This window comes from Neodiprion pinetum, chromosome 1, assembly GCF_021155775.2.
Source record: "Neodiprion pinetum isolate iyNeoPine1 chromosome 1, iyNeoPine1.2, whole genome shotgun sequence".
Lineage (NCBI taxonomy): Eukaryota > Metazoa > Arthropoda > Insecta > Hymenoptera > Diprionidae > Neodiprion > Neodiprion pinetum.
The window spans coordinates 13,047,724-13,068,844 of record NC_060232.1 but is presented as its reverse complement, the minus strand read 5'-3'; the positions used below and the strand labels follow the sequence as shown (position 1 = coordinate 13,068,844).

Here is a 21,121-nt window from a genome sequence, read left to right as displayed (position 1 = left end):
ATGAAATTTAACATTGCCAATGTGTACTATTAGCAATTAATGGCGAATAAAATTCATGCGTTTTTGGAATAAAAATAATGATATTTAATATAGGTCATTGGTATGAATTCGCCCCTAGCGTTTAGGCATTGACAGGCTCTTTGTGCTAATATTGTCGAAGTACTTTTCGTTTGGCGGCATTTTTGTGATCATTAATAAATAACTTGTCATTACTAGCATTTTTAATATAAATTATCATTGATTTACAATTCTGATTCACGGGTGGACTCGATTCAATAGATAGGGGGGATTACGTTGGCAACAAACCGAGTTGACGTAGAGTGAAACATGGTTTGGATGACAGTGACTGGTTTATACAGGCAGAACATATTATTGCAACAAATTTGTCAGTGATGAACAATTTTTAATACTGTTGACACCTGTTCCAATAACACTTCGTACTGATGCACCGGAATAAAGTTACAGACAAAACTAGAAATCGCTCTATGTAAATTAGTCTCCGAGATCATGAACTGATGAACAGGGGTCTTAGGATTTCTGATAGCGTCAAAGTAGTTCAAACTATTCTGACGAACGGTCCCAAGGAACTTGAATTATTTTCGAGTAGTAACAGAACAGAATAATCAGTTCGATCGTTGACGGAAGATAGGAACACTGGAAAATTTGATGTTCCGGAAAATTCACTCAGATTTCTCTGCTGATTGTTCCTGGGGTTGTGATGTTGATAATGCTTCTGTTGTCTGAGAGTATTCAATAGTTCGTTGTTTTAGAATGACCGAAATCTAAAAATGAACACAGAATTACTTCAAAACTTGAATGGATTCTCTGGAACACAGCCTTTTAAACTATACAGCAGAGAGCCTATAATTGTCAAATTAATTTAACGCATCTAGGAACCCTCGTAACTTGTTCCGTCAAAGAGTTACGCTGATTTTTCAAACTTGGAGGGTGTTTTTCACCTAGAGGTAGCTGTCAGAAAATGTTTTGAACACGGACTCCTGAAGCCTTCAATGAACCTTTAATTCTGGCGTGCACAGTTTTTCGAAATTTCTCTTTGATCCCCCGGTTTTTGGCGTGGCGGTTCCAGGTTTACCTCGAGCTGGCACCGTCACAGGTTTTTTTTTTTTTAAAAGCGGAGCATTTATTTCGGAAATAGAGCATTTAATTAGCCTTTAATTAGCTCGTAATTATTCCACAGGAGATTCTTCGATTTTTGAATGTGGCGGTTCCAGCTTGATGTAGCTTCTCACCGTTCGTCCCGAACTACACTTAAAATTAGTATCGTATGAACAAATTTTAGTTTTTCGATGTCCACTAAAGCGCATTGTAAAGAGAAGGAGGTACGAAAAATATGAGTGTACCGAATGACAACTTTACTACGTGACCAATTTGAATCTAACCCTCCAATCTTCTGTATCGAAAGTTTTATTGAGAGTTTCGGGTGTCTTTGTAGGAAGTTCTAGAGTTCCTGATGATAATTGAAAAAAGTTCAGTTACCGAACGCGGAAAAAAGGATTTTAAAAATATGGGGGGCTAACTCCACGGAGCCCCCCCGCCCCATTTCGAATATATCGGAAATGCGAACAGAGTCCTGGCTCTACAAAATAGAGTTCTAGAGTTCTTCCATAGTTGTAGCAATAGTTCTGAATCCCCAAAAATATTTTTTAAGTATCAAAAGTACGATAAATCAAAATGAAAATTGTAAATAACGTCGCGAATTCAAATCTGATTGCAACAAGTGTACCCGAAATCCAAAGAACTTGAGGGGCTACCCAGAACTCTGAAAGACATACTTTTTTTTCTTGGCACCATGTAGTTGTTTTATTTTTACTTTGTCCGATTTTCATGTAGTTATATTTTTCGAGCAATTTTGAATTTCCGACGGTAGTTGTGGTTGGTCCCCCGCGATTTCTGTCGATGGCCCCATTGACTCTAAGACATTCAACCAAATTGAAAAAAGTCACGGTCGTATTTCGATTCCAGAAATCGAAATTACTCTCTTGGTTGATCACTCGGAGTCGTCTCGCGACGAGTATGCCTGACAATCCAAAGAACTCTAGTGGGGCTGCCCAGAACTCTGGTATGGGGGGTTAGCTTTTTGGTAAGCTGGCTTCACCACTTTCGATAATTGATCTCCTCACCACAGAGACGAGCTGAAAAATAGTTGTTATTTGTGGCGTTACAGTGCTCACGATTAGCTCTTTAATGTATCTTTTCCATCAAGTGCGGGGGAAGGGAGCAGCTTCATGGACGTCTCATCTGTACATGTCTACCTTACTAATATTTTATAACATTCTTGAAACACATTCGTGCCCGTAAGTTTATCACATATGAGAAATATCTAATGCAGATATCTACGAAGATTCTATTGGTAAAATGGGCGTCGTGTAGTTGTTCCAAAAACGGGACACCTGCATCCAATCAAAGTGTAACAAAATTATAACGAATGATCACAAAACTGTTCGATTGGTCGGGCTTGATTACCGATTATAAATCTATTTTCTCGGCATACATTTCAACGTGGTTTGCCTGAATGCAGATTTCATTGGACAAAAGACTGAATATTACAACGGCTAAACAGTATTTCATTTTCATATCTTAGAAAAATCATGCTGTTGTATAATCGATACACGTGCACTGTCATACACGAATTTTCGGATGTTTTGTATTGCAAGCGGGACAATTTGTATAGACATTTATCGACTTCTCTCTTCCAATGGTTTTGCGAATATTCAGTCTCTAAAAATGTGTTGGCTGTCACGCTTTTTCACTGCATTGGAAAAATACGACACAGATTTTCAACGAATATAATTCTTACATAGTGGTATCGGTTAATGCAAAAAGGAAGGAAATTCTGATAGTGAAATCATGCGATGAATATATTGTCTCACCTGTTCAATATCCACTAGTGTGGTCCTTATTTAGGGTGTTTTCGAAAATTCCTGCGTACAAGACGGAAAAAGTTTGCAAAAATATTAAAATACCTATGACTACAGGGAAGACGTAAACCAAATTTCAGATTTATCGAAGCACTATTAAGGCGGGAAAAAAAAGAATGTAGTAAGCTCGAATTCCCATGTTATTTAAATGGGAAATTTCTCTGCTTTGGAGGCAGTTCTTAGAGTTGACCTACAGGCTTCAAGTTTTGCGTACATTTTTTTTTTTTATTTTTTTGCAAACTTTTTCCGCCTTGTCCGCAGGAATTTTCGAAAACACCCTAAATAAGGACCACCATAATATCCACCCAAATTGCTCGAACGCTAATACAGGTTGGAGCCTTGTCACAGCTCAAGTAACGAGACAATCGAGGACGATGACGAGATCTACAGCAGCGACGATGAAGAGCAAGAAGACAGCAGCGACTACTGCAAGGGAGGCTACCATCCGGTCAAGATTGGGGATCTCTTCCTGAATCGTTATCACGTCACCCGGAAACTTGGATGGGGACATTTTTCAACCGTATGGCTATGCTGGGATCTTCAGGTAAGATCTTTCGACTTCTAAATTAGATATACTTCAAATAAACACATGGTAGATATAAGTCGGGTAAGACAACGTGGATAAGATGCGCAGAAATACTTTTAGCAACATAATTATTATCATTCCAAAAAGATTTTTAAGAACATCTATCTGTAGAAATCGACAGTTTTTCAAGAATTTGAAATTTCACTAAATGCTCGTAGCTATAATACTTCCTCTATAATCTAATTTTCATTTCGTGGGCGGTATGTAAATGGTAGGTGGAGTTTGAAATATCGAAAGACCATTAGTCTGAACGACTGAATACCTGAACAATTTTATGGAAAATGTGCAACATTCTGAAACATTGACATTTCGTGTCGCTGAGTCACACAGCATGGAAAGTGCGAGGCTCCGAATGTGACGTTTTGGAAAAGAATCCTTGAAGTTGTAAAGCAGCAGTGGCACAATATTTAGAAAGACCTGTCGCACGAACAACGAATTTCTAAGCGAGTGAGGTCCCAAAGGCGCACGCAATTCCAGGCACCACGGCGCAAAATCCTAAACCATCACTGCGCACACGCGAGTCTAGCGCGTGCGCGTGTTAATAAGCATGTTTGTCATGTGATGTGAGTACAGTGGATTCGGTACAAAGATTTTTCTGAATTTGGCTACACCGACGTTCTGTTATTTACAACTACACGGAGGGAAAATAGTAATTGAATAAACTAAATGTGCGTTCACGGACGGCGAAATGAATACTTAATTGTCACAGAATTCGTATATAATCTAACTTGCATTTTGTTTCGGACCGAAAATAAGTTAGCCGGAATGTTGAGGCATTAATGAATATTACTGTGTATACCTATAGAAATAATTCAGGAGTTCATTTATTAACTTGATACCAATTGCATATTCCTTTTGAGAGGTATACTCGTAATTGAGATGTGGCGGAGGTAGGAAATTATGTTTTATGAACGGTAGTTTGAGTTACTTGGGTATAAATTGTATGCAAATCGTAAACTAACTGGCTGCTAGCCTTACCTCTTATAGCAATGATCCGACAGATTCAGACAGTTTTTTTCCACATTTTATTCATTTAGTCTTCCTTATGACATTGCTGATGATAAGACAACGTAGACTTGGTCATCTAAAACGTGTGATATTAATATATAGAGTGATACTAAAGTCTGAGATGATATCTCAGCTTCAGGTGCACACAGCATTAGACAAAAGTGTGAAACATACATTGTGAAATATAGAGGATAAAGAGCTGTAGACGTAACACAAGAGTATCCGTAAAATTGTTATGACAGAGCGCGTTTAGATATGCGCTAGGTATCGTAATTTTTGACACCAAAATTAAGAAACTATTGGAAATGACAGGAGATGAGAAATCTTACTGAGAAAACATTGAAGAGCCATTGTCAATTATGGTGTACGTGGTGCAAAACGTCTTTGTTGAAATGAAACTTTATGAGCCGCGTTGCGAAAGTAACTTTTCAAAGCTGTCGCGAAAATGTGAGATGGAAATGTAACGATTAAATGGAGGGTTCGAGAGAGATCGAAGATGGCTAATACATTGATGGAAAAAGCGGACGACAGTGAGGATTGAACGCGCATGGGCGTTGTCTTGAGGGCAGAATGGAAAAGAAGTTACACTTCTATCGCGCGTATTGTGTTGCATGGATCATTTTTTGTTGCATGAATAATTGATTGAAAGTACATTGGTGCTATCCTCTCAAAATTGGATATCGCTGCATAGAGTTACTGTGTCACGAAATAAGCACAATGAAACGATTCAGTAAGAATTTGAGCAAATTTGCGTAGAGTATTGAAAACGTAGACTTGAATCGGGATCGAAAATCTGGCGCCGTATTATCTAGTGTAAAGAAAATGTATTGACTGCGTCAATCTTAATTGAATCCATGAAGTTATCATCCTCGCTATCCCAAAATCGAAAAACGCACGAACTAAAATTTAGTGGTTTTATGTGGTAATTATGGCCATAATTGTTCGTTTTTGTGCAGCAGCAGGTAATCGGGAAAAACGCAATTTCCGGTGGGCGTATTGAGTTGAATTGAACTGACACTTCTCCACCCATACCCCGTGAAATACTAAAAAGTTCCTATGCGCGTGACTTATGTGTTATTTATGTGGTTTGAAGATATGAAAGTATCATTCGTTTTTCGAATTACGTAATGACCCCTTAAGCGAAATCCATTCCCAGGCTAAGAGAGAAGTGCTTCGAAATCGAAATGAATCGCGACTTTCGTTGTGCCGGATTTGCGTACTATTCATGAACTTCTAATAACGAAAAGTGTGTAACAATGAGTAATAATTTTCACTCATTGGGCTTTATCAAAAAACTTGTCGTATCTTCCGTGATGAAGCAGCTCTAAACGCGAAAAAATAGTTCGATGCACCAGCAATTTTTATTGTCTAATAATTTTTACTGAAAAAAAGTCTGGTTGAACTAATCGAAATGGTGGTTAGTGGTGGGTAAACTCAGATTTAATTATCACAATTACATATGAGTTGATACAATAGCAGCATATTATGTTACAAGTGTGGAAAGTTGAGTATTTTCGGTCAGTGTGAAGTTTGCAGCGTGAGACCGTGAGCAAAGGCGAGTACTGTAATCACACGCATTAAATATCGCCCATCCGCACGTGTAACATACGATATTCTTTCAACTCCTGTGAAGGAAACTTTGATTTCAGAAGCAACGAAAGTGTCACTGACAGCGCGTAAAACTGGGGTCAGCTAATTCACGCTGCATAACAGTGCGTAAAAGTGAGTTGTTCAAATGTACGCATGCGCCAAAGAAAGCCCCAGTGTGTAAAATATAGCAATTGGATTGTGAGCATGCGTCAACGCTGGTTTTCCCCATCGATCAGATACGGGACACTTTACGCACGTTTCACAGGCTTAGAGAATTGTGAAAACAACGTTGGTGCATATGCAGAATTAAAATGATATATTTTACATACTCTGTTTTTCCTTGGCGCATGCGCACTTTCGAATAACTCAATTTTACGCACTGTATCATTAAGTGTGAGTACCTTAACCCCAATTTTACGCGCTGCTAGTGTCATTTTCGTTGCATTACAAATTAAACTTTTTTTGACAGGTGTTGGAAAAAATAGCATGTGTCACACGTGCAAATGGGCGAAAACTGACTAGTATGATTACAGTGCTTGCCTTGGCTTATGCTGAGTTTATACTAGAACTTGTGCGATTGCGTCGCTCGTATTCGTGTGAACGCAGCACTCGCCTTCGCGGCTTACACTGCCAATTTTACACCAATCGGGAATCGCCTGCTTTCCACACTTATAACACAATATACTGTTGTTGCAGGTGCAAGTGGCAACGAAATATTTTATTGAGTTAACTGACATTCAGTCGTCACAAAATCTGCGTTTTACCATGGGTAACCACCATTTTGTTTGGCTCAACCAGATCTTCTTCTCTGCGTAAAAACAGCAAGAACTTTTACCACCGAAGCAAGAATTCGCACTGCTATAGCAAAAATTTTTAGAGAACTCATAGCCAACTGAGCTTCTTAATTTAGTAAGTTTATTAGTCTTCCCTCAGAGTATACACCTATTTTTTTCATCACAGAGCACACTACAAGTCTGTAAGACGTTTTGCGATTTTCATGGTCTACTATTTCAAAATTACTCATCCAATCAACTTGTAACAATTCTCAGGTATTCTTCAAACATTTCAGAATCAATCCCTGTAATGCAAATGCATCGTTAGAATGATTAAAACATCGAAAACAATTCTTGATATTTTTTTCTTACAATTTTATACATTTTTGGCTCAACGATATTCAGGACGAAACTTGAAGAAGGGTCTGACAGACTTTGATTGTGTTCTGAGGGTTAAACGTATAAATTTCTAGTTGCAACACATTATTTTGCTGCCTTTATAGTGTTTAAAACTTGCCCACCAACGAATTATTTTTTCCGTGCGTATTTTTTTACAACCGCTCACTTTTTCCGATACAAGCCAATGAGTAAGAATGACCACACATTTTTCTTTATCGAAAGCACATGAATGGCACGTAATACTCGCACAACGAAGCTCGCGATTGTGTTATTCAAATAATGAAGAGACCTACATTTTTTGATAGCATATAAGTAGCACAGAATCCATGTGCGATGTTACTTTTCAGAATATTACGTAGTATAGGTGTAGGGCTGTCATTTCAATTCAACTCAACATCCCTATTAAAAATGGTGTTTTCCCGATTACCTGTCGAAGCACAAAAAATTAACAACTGTAGTCAAAGTTAGCTTTGTAACCGAGCGTAATATACGCTCAGTTCTAAAAGTCTCCCGATGCCGTCCATGCCCCAAGATGGCGCCCCGCACCGCGACTGCGCAAGTGAGCTGGCGTCGCGGTGCGTCACGGCCACGACGTCACACCTCGCGCGGAGTATATAACGGCCGCAGTCGCAGCCAGAACAAGCAGTCGCGCCACCGACACTGTGGCGCACAGATGTACGCCGTACCGAGGCAAGCGAATTCAGCAACGTTGTCACAGGTGCATTAAACCTCACGTGGTATCGACTTTTCGGAGGTGCATTGAACTTTCTACTTCTAGGCATTCTGAGTCTCCCAGGTTTCCGTTCATTAAGGCGCATTGAGCCAACCGTTTTACCGCGGATTAAAACATCAAGCTGACAATATTTCCACTTTCCCCGAGTTCAGCTCCTCAGGTTATACCGCACCACCGGCCATATTGGCAAAGGGCGACTTCTCACGATTGAAAGAACAGAGACGTACTATTTTCCCCTTCCATCGCTTCTTTCCTTTACTTCGTCAGATCTAGCGAGGGGTATATAACTCTGTCTATTCTCAGCCAGCATTCATTCGATGTGCAACCTAGCTGAGGTATACACCCACAACCATCCTGAACAGACAACACATACAGTGTATTCCGAATTGTATATGAATATCGGGGAGGCCGGCAAGATGGCGGGACAACCGGTTGAGCGGGTATAGTAGCGCCAAGTTTAGAGTTAAATTCGAGAAGTAAAATGATCTTAGGAAACTAATTATCAGCTAATCGTGAAGAAGACGGGATTCGAAAAAGCGGGAGTAGAAAATTCCTACGGTAAAGTGTCGAAGAAGTGGAAGAATCACAGTGAACTAAACCAAATTGGCAACAGAGCGCCATACTGTAACCCATCGGAGAATTAACTGAGAGGCCAGAGAGACACAAGGCCAACGAGGACAGAGTTTTGCAAACAAGAGAAGAAACGAGGTACAGGGGAAGATTCCAAAAAAAGCAAACAACCGGCACAGCACTGATCCAGAGGAGACGCAAAGAGGTGTCAAAGCATTACAGTAAGACCAAAAAATCCTTCTACCAACTCCGTAGTTACAAATAACTATAAATAAATAATGGGTAAGAGCACTTCGGTATATGTAGGCCTAAGCAAAAGTAATTATTAAGTATAATTAACAATCGTTGTGTAAGTAGATTCTAGGCTCAAAGTTTTGCTAACATATCAGTAGTTGGAGAAGACAGCAACGGAAAACAGAGGGGAAGGGGGCAGAAGTCGCAAAGTAGCATAGACGGTTTCGAAACAACAAAAAAAAAAAAATAAACACCAGGGAAGTTTCTCCTCAGAGTATAAATCCATTTGTAGAGGATATACAAGACATAAAATAGGTGCGAGTAGAGAGTTTAGCCTAGACTCACACAGAGAAAAATCAGAGGCATTAACCGAAAGATCACAGACACAGTATGTGGATACCGTAAAACGGGTTCACAGCGAATCAGAGAGACCTTCTAGAGGATAGCCATCCGTTAACTCCACCGTGAACAGCCAAGTGCAATACAGGACAGAACTTTTTTAACGAAATGTTAACAAATACGATCTAGACTCTTTTCCTCCTTATATAGTGCACGTATTCGATAAATACCCGTAAAATAATCTGGGAAACTATCACTCTTCGGACGGAAACTAACAATAAGACAGTGCAACATCAAAATTAAGGGCGTAAATAAGGCGGAACAAGAGAAGTTTCCGGTTCAATTCGAGACAGTCCACCACCTTCGTAGAAGAGTGTATCCACGCAGTCGGAGAATCTTAAATTTCAACGCTTACCAACTCCAATGACTTCAAGGTTGGAATATTTCACAGGATCCCTCTAGATTTCACAACGGAGCAAATTTGGGCAAGCCTTGTCGTCATGTCCGAAAGAGTGATAGAAAAGATGGAGGTATTAGAAAAGAGGGTAGAGTTGGAAGAAGGGGCGTAGGATCCAGAGTACAAGAGTACAGGTATCGCGAAAATATTTGTATGTACATATAGTAGTACCAGCATCAAAAATATTTAAAAAAATTTAAGAATCGTCAGCGAATTTAACCAAAAAATGAAACGATGTTATAATTGCCACTGTTTTGGACATATGGGGACCAACCGCAACGATCCTTCAAGATGTAACAGGTGTGGGGCTGGCCATGAGAAGGAGAACTGCATAAATCAGGTTAAATGTGTTGACTGTTTGGAACCACACTATGCATCAGACTACGGATGCATCATATTTAAGTTTAATCAATAAGTAGTCAAATTAAGGGACTCCATAGGCACCAACTTTGAGGAGATGGAGGCGTGGACCACTGGGGTACCATAACAGAGGCAGGTACAGCCAAGGTCATAATTCGCGGTAGTGAGAACCTCCAGCCAAGTATTGGGGCAAGTAGCGTTAATAATTTCCATGTTGATGGAGGAAGGCCAGGAGAATCCTGTTTTCAGGTGAGAACTAATAGCCAATATGCCTCGAAATTAGACTCTAGAATAGATGAGGAAGATAGGAGAGAGACTATGAAAATCAGTCAGGAAATAATTGATATCAGAAGAATTTTGATAAGCCAAAAAGTTAAGGGCTGAGAATTACTTACGATTCTCAACCAAAGAGAGACCCTGGTCATAAATGAGGCAATGGAGAAAAGAGGCAGCAGATTTAACTCCTTTCCCGTACATGATAAATAAATAATTCATCGATCCCAGGTCTAGCCACCTTGTACATACACGCCTGCCTGAGTGGGGACTACGAGGAACAGGGCTCGCCCCCTTCTACAACTAGAGAGGTGTAGTTGAGGAATCCGTCCAATACGAACTCAACCGGTGTGCGCAATACCCACTATAGGGAAACGATATAAGAAACCCCCGAGGAGAATGGGTTGCGGACATCCTTTCAGGAGTAAATCTAAGAATCATCAATAATGGACAAGTTACCACAATCCAATCAGAACTGGGCAAAAATAGAGTCCCCGACATAACCATCATCACCAGCACTCTGAGTGTAATTACGCAATGGAAAGTATTGCCGAATACAACGACGAGTGACCACTTTCCTAGTAAAAGAAGGGAGAGAAGTTCCATATCATTGATACATAGTCCATAAATGGTACGAAAAGAGCAAGGTGGGAGGCCTTTGTCACAGAGTTTAAAAAGTTATGCAAAGAAAGGGAAGCCGTTAACGAGGGAAACTTTCTTATCAAATATGATCACTTAACAAACATAATCAAAACAGCATTAGAAACAGCGGGGACTTGGATGCTAAACAGAAAAGGGTTGAGGGAAAGCTCTAGGATTCCAGTTGCAACAAGGTGGTGGGATGAAAAATGTAACAGGGTTGCGGACAAGAGGAGGAAAACATTAAAAAGTTACTAGTCCGGTCAATTTAGACATTTCGAACCACAATAATTCCGACAGAGCTGAATTTTGGTAGAGACCTTTATAAAGAAAAACAAAAAATTCCCCATCGATACCATGTGTGCTAAAAAAGTTATTCAAGGTCAAAGGTCAAAATTTTTAGTTTCTTCGATTTTTCTCGTTAACGGTTAATTTTATCAAAAAATAGCTTAGACCAAAATTGTAGATCACAAAATTATCCACAAAATATATAATACAACTAGTATAGCACCAGACAGCGACTGTATTAAGTATGAAATGTTAAAACACCTTCCAATTAAAGCCATCACTAGATTCAAAGAAACTTACAATGGGATTATTAGATCTGGGAACATCCTAAAAGCTTGGAAAAGTACAAAGTTATCTTTACATCCGAATCAGGCAACTGAGGATGTATACCGATCGTGATGGCGTGCTGTTTGCTGAAGATTTTAGAAGGAATCATTAACGACAGATTGACTTGGTGGGTCGAACGCAATAACCTGATCCCCAACAACTTCCGTGGATTCAGGAGCGGAAAATCCTATTAAGACAATCTAATAGACCTGAGGCTAGATTTGGATATAGCTAGATTACAAGGATGAAAGATGGACTCATATTTATAGATATTACACGCGCACACGATAACGTAAACATGCACTTACTAACGGAGGTTCATTGACGCACACCTACTAACGGAGAAACAAATCAGGCTCATTTACCGAGTTCTATGTGGCAGGAGAATAATTGGTTATTCGGATGGGAGAAATATAGGAGAAAAGACGACAAGCAAGGGACTTCCGAAAGGAACTATCCTTAGTCCCCCACTCTTCAACGTCTATCTCAGGGATATAGTACCTTCCGGAAAATGTAACTCCATCTTACGCGGATGATATGAGGATCTTGACTTCTAATGCTAGTTCACTATCGGTAGCTAGCTAGAGCGCTACAGAAATATCTAACCGCCCTGGGGGGTAAACTCTTCACAAATTACTTACAGATCTCGTGTTTAAAGACGAAGTCGATTATTTTTAAACGCATATTAGACCGAACACAGTTAGTTTAAAAATTTATAGAAATGTGGTAAGTAACGTTAGTCAGACTCGATATCTCGAGGTAACGTGAGATGCGAAACTTAGTTGGAAGCCACACACTGATACAGTTAGAAGCAAAGCTGGAAAATTGCTGAACATCTTACAATCAATAGCGAGCATTAAATGGGGATCCCATCCAATGACACTAATTCAGGTATAAATGGGCCTAGTTAGACCGGGTTTGGGATGGGCAGGACTGCTAGTGGGCACAATTCAGCTATGAGAACAGGTCTAGATTGCTTTTAAGCCATCCCAATCAACACAATCATACATTTAAGCGGTTTGGTTACGCTAAAGAATAGATTTGACAAATTATTCCACCGATTCTTATCCAAAAGGTTGGCTAACGGAAAGAGTTCCATAGAAGGAAAGTTCAAGAAGATCCAGGTGTTGAAAAATCAAAGTTATATAGATAATGGGCAGGCTCTAGACTCGAAACTATAACACCTTTGGTAAAAGAAGAGAGTGGTACTGAGATTGCTGGGAAAGGAGAAAGGCTGAGTCACATACAGGATAGACTTTCATACCTTATTTCTCAGTAATGAGGTAAACTTTGAATGGGCTAAATATTGAAAACCAAGACAGGTAATTCCACGGACTTCAAAATCTTGATCGAGTTTGAGTACCCAAATTACAAAGTAGCCTATTCGAATGGGTCAAGGCGTCCCAACAATAAAGTAAGTAGCATAGGAGTTTGTGTAAACTAATATCCACATCCTCCTATAACCTGGTCGGCAGATCCGAAAAGAAGCATAGATAATCTAGGAATAATGACCATTTACCATGGAATACAAAGGATTTAAGGACAAGGAAGTAAAAGGGAATATACTGGTGTGTACAGACTCGTTAAGGGCAGTTGGAAGTACCCAAAGAGAGGGACTGGACCTCGGACTGGACCTCGGACTGGACACCAAAATTTCCAAGACATTGGCCCTTATAAGAAAAGCCGTGTTAGAAGAAAAGAGCAAGGGCTATGACATTGCCATTATGTCATTATGTATCTCTGCACACTGCGGTATAGAAGGAAACGTGCGAGCGAACACCCTAGCCAAAGAGGAGAGTAACAAGGTCTAAGTGGACCTCATGGGTCTATCATATAAAGAATTATACCCTATCTTTAGAGACCAATCAAGTAAGAACACTGAAAGGTTCGTACAGACCTATGGTAGTCCGCCAATATCTAAAGGAGTGAGATACACCAGAATGGCGGGAAGTTTCAAACTCAGTCCATGGTTTAGAAATTTGATCTCGGACACGGTCCGAATTAGTATCGTCAATAGACTAAAAACAGGGCATACAAGAACGAAAGCTCACTTCGAGAGAATGAATATCGCTGAACCTATTTAGCTCGAGTTGCAACATCAAACCCTGATTAACTCCTGAGCATCCGCATACAGTGCAACTCGGGATCCAACAAACTCCGCGTTACGTCCGGTGAAAGTTCGACGGTTAGAGCTTATACAGAGTACTAAATTGTAGTTGAATGCGTTTTTCAATTTGTCAGTATGTGAGGGTGGTAACTTTATGGATCTAGAAAAGAAATGCGCGGCGGCACGGGGGTGCTGAGCTTGACTTGCCGCGCCACGCAACCAGTGTTTCACTTTTTTAATTGTTATTAACAAAAAAAGTAGAATCCGTCGAGATTTCGGCCTACAAAAATACAGGTCTTACAAATTTTAGTAAAGATTCCATCTATTTTTTTTTTTACTTCCTACAATGAAAAATTGAGTTTACACTTGTTTGAAAAACCTTAGTTACATGTTTTCTTTTCTTGTGATTCATACCGGTAACTTTCTGTATGTATGGATTTACGCTGTCGAATTCACTTTCGCCTATAATGAATGAATGAGCACCTAAGAGTGTAATCCGGCAAGGGAGCAGATAATCTGTCTGTCGCTATTCTCAGAATTGTGACGTCACCGAACGACTGCTGAACGCTTCATGATACGACCAACCACCCCATATAAAAGCGCCATCGCGGAGCGGCGCTCACTTCTAGTCTGACCACAGCCGAGCTTGTTCAGCGTTGAGATTTACAAACACCCATTCCTTGGTTGAATCACTAGTTGATACTGAATACGCTCTGTTACTTTACCGCACCGAATTTGTGCATTGGTTTATTTGTTTGCTCACCCAGTTCAAGCACCTGGTTCGTGCACTCATTCAAGGCATTTAGTTCGTGCAACCTGCCTGAGATCCTTTCAAGCACCTACTTCGTGCACTCATCCAAGGCACGTAGTTCGTGCAACCTTCCTGAGATCCTTTCAAGCACCTAGTTCGTGCACTCGTCCAAGGCACCTAGTTCGTGCAACCTTCCTGAGATCCTTTCAAGCACCTAGTTCGTGCACTCATCCAAGGCACCTAGTTCGTGCAACCTTCCTGAGATCCTTTCAGGCACCTTGTTCGTGCAACCTTCTTGAGAGCATTTAATCCACATACGTAGCGCCTATTTCGCGCTCTTTTCTCTAGTCGACTTGTTCGATTACATTCATAAAACGCATTATGTGTACTGTTTTCTTACAGCCTGGATATTTTCTACTTACATTGGAAAATAACCAACTTGTGTCTACATTCCTAGACGATCCTCCTCAACCAACAACGAACTGATACTATTTCTTTACTTCACAGATTCTTCCAATACCGACCTACTTACGCTGCGTGATAACACCACTCTTACTCTTCCAATTTCATTAATTGTCTTATCTTATGTCAGTTGTTATACTTCTCTTTACAATACATATATCCTTTACTCTCACAGACACATTTTGGTCCGTTAACCGAGCCATCCGAAGCATTCTCCTATTTCAAACAACAGTAGATTTTGACATTTTAAGTTCCAAAGAATCACCTCCGACCATTTCCGGATAGAAACGCGCGTGCGTGTGTATATATGTGTATAGCAATATCTCGAAAATTAATTTGACAGATCTGGAAGACTTTGGAAATTGTGGAAAAAACACACTGTACTCTCTTAAGGGTGGAAACCCAGTTGGAACGTCCAAAAAAAGGCTTTTTTTCGAATTTTTTTTGGCCAAACGACAAAATAATTTATAACAATAGTTTTTCCATATGAAAGATATATATTTAAAGTACACATTACAATTTTTTCAAAGAAAAATATTTAAAAATAAACCGGTAGGAGGCAATCGGCGAGACGTCTGCAAAAAAAAAGGGTGTTGCGGTGATCACTCTCGCGCTGCAATGGATCATCTGAAACCAACAAAAGAGGGGGAGATCTTTAGTCAATGATATAATGTATAATAAATCACTCCGGATGAACGAAGGGTTTTGAAAAATTTCAATTTTTCACAAAATGGCGGACGTTGAAAGTCAAAAGTGTTGTTTTGACCAAAATTTCACTGACATTTTTGGCTATATAAAAAAAAATAATTGTCCAAAAAAAAAAAATCCTTCGTTCATCCGGAGGACAACTATATATAGAATTAGTGCGACAAATTTCAAACCGATCGGTAAGCCGTTCTCGAGTTACAGTGATCACCGACTTCGAAATCATGGTTTCGAGAAAAACGCATTTAAAGTTTTGAGTACGATTTGCATGCAAATAAAAAATTTATTTTGTTACTTACATTGAATTGTCTATTCCTGGGCCATATACCACGTCTTCTTCCGCTTTGTTAACTGCACCTGCAGCAATTTTTTGTTGACAACGAGCTACCCTTGCCTCTCGAGTATTTTCGAGGGAGCGCCGGTTAGCTTTGTCAGACACGACGCCATTCAAAGTTATATATCTTGGCGAATAACGGTACGATTTGCTTGTAATTGGTCGGAAAATACTCTTGAAATATTGTACTTTTAGAAAATGGAAAAAAAAGAAATCGATTTTTTCAAAATTCCAACTGGGTCTCCCCTTTTAATTACGGCCGCATCTGTACAAGAGAGGAAGCGATTTTGCAGGAATCGAAGACCCCCCCTACCCCACGTTATAAAAAAGTCGCACTCTCTCAGCAGGGCCAGCCTCTCGTGCACGCTCATATACGTTGTTTACATCGGATGGACTCCAGTTTCATTTTATTTTAACCTGAAAAAATATTTATGTTTCAATATTTTATCAACACATTTTTTTTATTATACATAATTATTCATGTAAACGTTTTACTCGACAGATTGTGTGTTCAAAGGGGATAAGTTCGTTTATGTGGTAATAGAACTGACAGAACTATTGCATTTGCTGCGCGGCTCTATTGATAATGAGAGACTTTTGCTTCAAAGATAAACTTAGGTCGAGGAGTGGGGGATAGCAACCGTGTACGAAAGCGGGGAAGTAGCCCTATGGAGAGAGTACACTGTATTAGTCAGATTTATTTCAGAACGTCTTGATTGAAAAATTGATAGCACATCAAGAAAAGTGTATCCTATATTGAATCACGGGTTAAAGTTTTCGTTTTTTTCAAAAACTTGAGTAAAAATCGATATTTCATATCGCAACAATTTTGTTCCGAGAGTAAGTTATTTCTGAGAAGTAAAATGTCATAAGTTTTCAATCGGTAATTAGTGTAATTATAAAGGAGAATGTTTTGGGACACAGTTTAACTGTCAAAAGAGTAACTCGCAAAATTTTCTTTTCAAATCTAATAATGAAAATTCAAAATTCCTTTGACTTGAGTGAGAATTACTCAAATGTATTTGTTTTATGAATTACTCGCAGATACAGTCACTGCTAGATTCTCACCAGCTTTTATTACTGTCACAGATGATGAAAATGATGAATATTATGTTGACGATGCGATGATCAATTTTGCGGCGACAATGACGACAATCAATATTACACATCCGAATCCTACAGTATATAGAATTTTGCGAGTGTATTTTTTTTCTCTAGTAATGCTAAACAATTCCCAGTAACGAACGATGAATGACGAACAGCATTGTACAGTTATGATAAAAGATGAGAGTCGACCGGAAACACGAAGAAGGGGGTCATTACGCATACTTTGTTATTATGGTTTGAGTATAATTTATTCATTAAAAATAGCATGTTTATCGGCCGTGTGATACCACTACCAATTCCGGTGGTGATTATGAAGCCTTAAACATGGTCGCGGGTTATCTCCTTTTTTTTATGTAAGATCTCACATTCGCTTGTCCGCGAACGTTCGTACAGTGATATTCACGTATGCCTATCGGCTACCTTTCGGTTGCCTATTTTCCGTCCGAACCAAAATGCGACTTCGATTCTATACGAATTATGTAATATTGCGTCCCCTTCTCTCACGTCGGCTGTATCGCCAACCATTATCGCAAAATTCGTATTGAATCGAATTCGCGTTTTGTTTCGGACCGAAAATAGGTAGCTGGAAGTGAGTAGGCATACATGAATATCACTGTACTATCTCGGGCGTTGCCTACGCATGCTCTCAAGCAACTCGCTAGCTCACGCATGCGTACGAGCTAACAACTCTGCTGCGGCACGGCGGCGCTCAGTACTGTGCTTGAGCGTGTCGACGCCACGACGGTTCGGTACGAACTGATCGATTTCGGACCTCAGCATGGTCAGAGCATGCGCATAATCGATTGCTCTATCGGACAGGCCAACATCTTTCTCGCTCCAATGAAACGCTTGGTAGTGAGCTTACGTCATACAGAACACCATCTTTGTTACTACTTATGTTTATGCGAATTTCAATAACAGTTGCATTCGTTTAGTCGATTAAAATACTCGTGAGTATGAATGGCGTTTATTGTTTCGTTCCAAATATGCAAAGAAAATGCGTAATAACAAATGGTAATCACACTTCATCTATAAGAATAAGACAAAGAATAATGTTGGTCCTCTGAGTATCCGTAGCGCGTCCGACCGCAAATCTACGTTAACGTACCGCGTTGTCGCTGTTTGCCAGGGTGTTCGGCTTAAGATTTTTTTCTTCCTTTTTGTTTTTGGAATCTTGAAGGTATACTCTAATTAATAAACTTTGTTCCAATCTTAATGAAATGACGTAAGTAAATTGCTCTCTACCTCTACTTTTTTTTACGAACAGCAAGGTTTTTTTTACCTTTGATATAGTAGTAAACTCATCTTGAATCACTGAATGAAAGGAACGAAATATTAGAAATACAATGAAAAATAATAGATGTTATAAATCTTCATATTTCATGTGGACATCAGAATAAAAAATTATTTTGAACCCTAACGGGTCACTGGGGGTGAATTTCACCCTAAATATTTTTCAAACTCCTCGTACAGTCCCTTAGTCGTGAAAATATACCTCTTCGCGCCATTCCTCGTGCGAAATAAAGGTCTTTTTCGACATTTTTGGCATTTGCTTTAGCTTTGCCGATGATTTACAATATTTAAAAAATCAATTTTAGCTAGGAAGACTAAGAGAGCTTTATATGCGATTCTTAAACAATACCTAGACATTGAAAAAAAAATTCTAGAACTCATTTTTGAAGTAAAATATCACTTATTCCCAATTGGACACACAATCTTTCATGTAAAATGTTTACATAAATAATTATGTAAAAAAAAAAAAAAAACTGATGTATTAATAAAATATTGACACACAAGTATATTTCCAGGCTAAAATGAAATGAAATGGGAGTCTAGCCGATATAAATAATGTATCCGCGCGTCTGAGAGACGCTCGCGCAAAGGTAACTGGTGCAGGGCCTCCGAATTCTTAAAAATCGCTTCCCCTCTTGTACTGTTGCGGCCCTATTGGGAGAGTGCATTGTAAACCTCGAAACCGATTTTGACATAAGAAAATTAATATTTGAGAATATCAAACTTGAAGAGTATGTTTTTATACATTGAAATTTCAGATAAAGTCATCGAAGTAATAAGACTGAAGAAAATATGCTTAGTTCAAGTTGTTTGTTTAATACAGCGTCTTCTAGGAGCTATATTCTTGAAAACAATTGTTTGAGAATATTTCTACACGAAAGAATTTGTTAAGAAAATAATCTACTTATAATGTTTCAAAATATGACAAGAAATAATTGAGTCATCATATTTATTAAAAAGATATGCAAAGTCGCAAGCAATTTTCCTATGATAAAAAGGTCTAGAATATCGCATCTAAAAATTCCACAAAGCCGTATCATAGAACGAAATGAAATAATTTACAAGTGGGTAACTATTCATACGAATAATTCGGTTCATCACATCATGTTTTATGATTTAATCATTATTAATGGACAGAGACATAATTAGTATGCCGCTTCCAAGTTATCCACAAATTCAGTCCTGCGTAACTGCGCTACTTTAATTTATCAAATGTAATGTATAATCGAAGTCTTCTTTCAGTCTCTACAACGTATTGTTCGTTACAGTTATGTTTCTAAAACTACTGTGAATGTTTTGTTACAGGATAAACGATTTGTTGCTCTTAAAGTTGTAAAGTCAGCATCCCACTTCACGGAAACTGCTTTGGATGAAATAAAACTACTCAAAGACGTCCGCGACACAGATGTCAACGACCCAAAGCGGAATAAGACCGTCCAGTTGCTGAACGATTTTAGAATCAGTGGAATTAATGGCCTCCATGTTTGCATGGTGTTCGAAGTCCTTGGTCACAACCTCCTCAAACTCATCATAAAGTCGAACTACAGAGGCATTCCAAGAACCAATGTGAAGAGCATCATCAGACAAGTTCTCGAAGGCTTGGATTATCTTCATAACAAATGTAATACTAATGAAAATACAATTACTTAATGTCCAATTAATAATTTCGAATTTCACGGCCGCACGTGCAATTCGAATGATTCTCTCCCCTTACGGTAGTGCCTAGTTCGACAGCGCGGGTTCTTTGTTGTCTTTGCGCTCATTGTCAGTGAAACCCCGTGGCAGAAAGACGAAGGCTGAAGGTGGTTTGCCATTAGCATAAAAAGTTTTGGCCCACCTGTAGAGCACGCCACGGCATTTGAACCAGCTGAGAAAAGCTGAGACCTTGCGTGTTGTACCAAAAACTGACATCCATTGCATTAGGCCACATTGAGTTTATGTCTCAGTCGGTTGTGCAGCGCACTACATAGGGTCGGACTCTGCTCCGCTCGGAAATAATATTTTCGTTCACGGTGTGCTGTGTTTCTAGAGAACTACAAGCCAAACTATAATTTGTTTCGGGGTACCTACGGTAAAAAAGCTTTTATGATTCTTTTTAAGTGCAATAAAAAAAAAAAAAAGAAATACCGATACCGAAATTTGATGATATTCCGTTTTTGTTTTTACTTTTATTGAAAAAATAGAACCATATTTTCCATTATTGTATAATGCTTAGTATCAATGAAAACCGCGTGAAACAATGAATTGAAAACGCTGTTAATTTGATTGATTTCCTACAGCAGGATAGGAGTTAAATACATTCAAATACAATAATGCGCACGCCGAAGTCAAAAGGTTTGATCCCTATAACTTTGATAATCATTTATGATAGGGCAAAAACTGGCCTCTAACTGGACTATAGATGAACTAAATCAGAGTCCGATTTGAAAATTTCTTTGTGCGTTTTGGCTTGTGAAAAATAATGCCCCGTATTAGCATGACCCTTAGAGTAGACTTGTGAGAATTTTGATCGAGCCGCCCATAAGTCGATTTCAAATAAATTAATAAAAATCTCTTCCACAGAACGGTTAAATTTCATATATACTACTATATATTCAGTACACAGTGAATTTATGGCGAACCGGGACGTTCAAATGTGCATGCGGCGACATGTGCACAAATTTAATACGACTGCACGCGCGCTACGAACTGCTGCGAGCCACTCCACTAAAATAACGTGGAAAATGATTGATGAAATCGATTTTAGTGGTAGCAAGTGGTAAATTCAATATTCTGTAATAAGCTTCGTAGTCCGTACTAAGTATTGGGCGCTGGTCAAATTTCTGAATGATTAAGAGCCCGAATGGT

At 39.1% G+C, this 21,121-nt stretch overlaps 1 protein-coding gene across 3 annotated transcripts in view; it reads left to right on the top strand.

The window, feature by feature from the left end:
* SRPK (SR splicing factor protein kinase) overlaps positions 1-21,121 on the top strand; it is a 41,702-nt gene that overhangs the window by 11,913 nt on the left and 8,668 nt on the right. For 2 of the 3 annotated variants that reach the window (XM_046618512.2, XM_046618503.2), the window contains 2 exons: positions 3,270-3,483; positions 19,580-19,895. In XM_046618512.2, coding sequence (XP_046474468.1) covers positions 3,270-3,483; positions 19,580-19,895 — 530 coding nt within the window. The remainder of the gene's footprint in view (positions 1-3,269; positions 3,484-19,579; positions 19,896-21,121) is intronic. The other variant, XM_046618522.2, reaches the window with a different exon arrangement.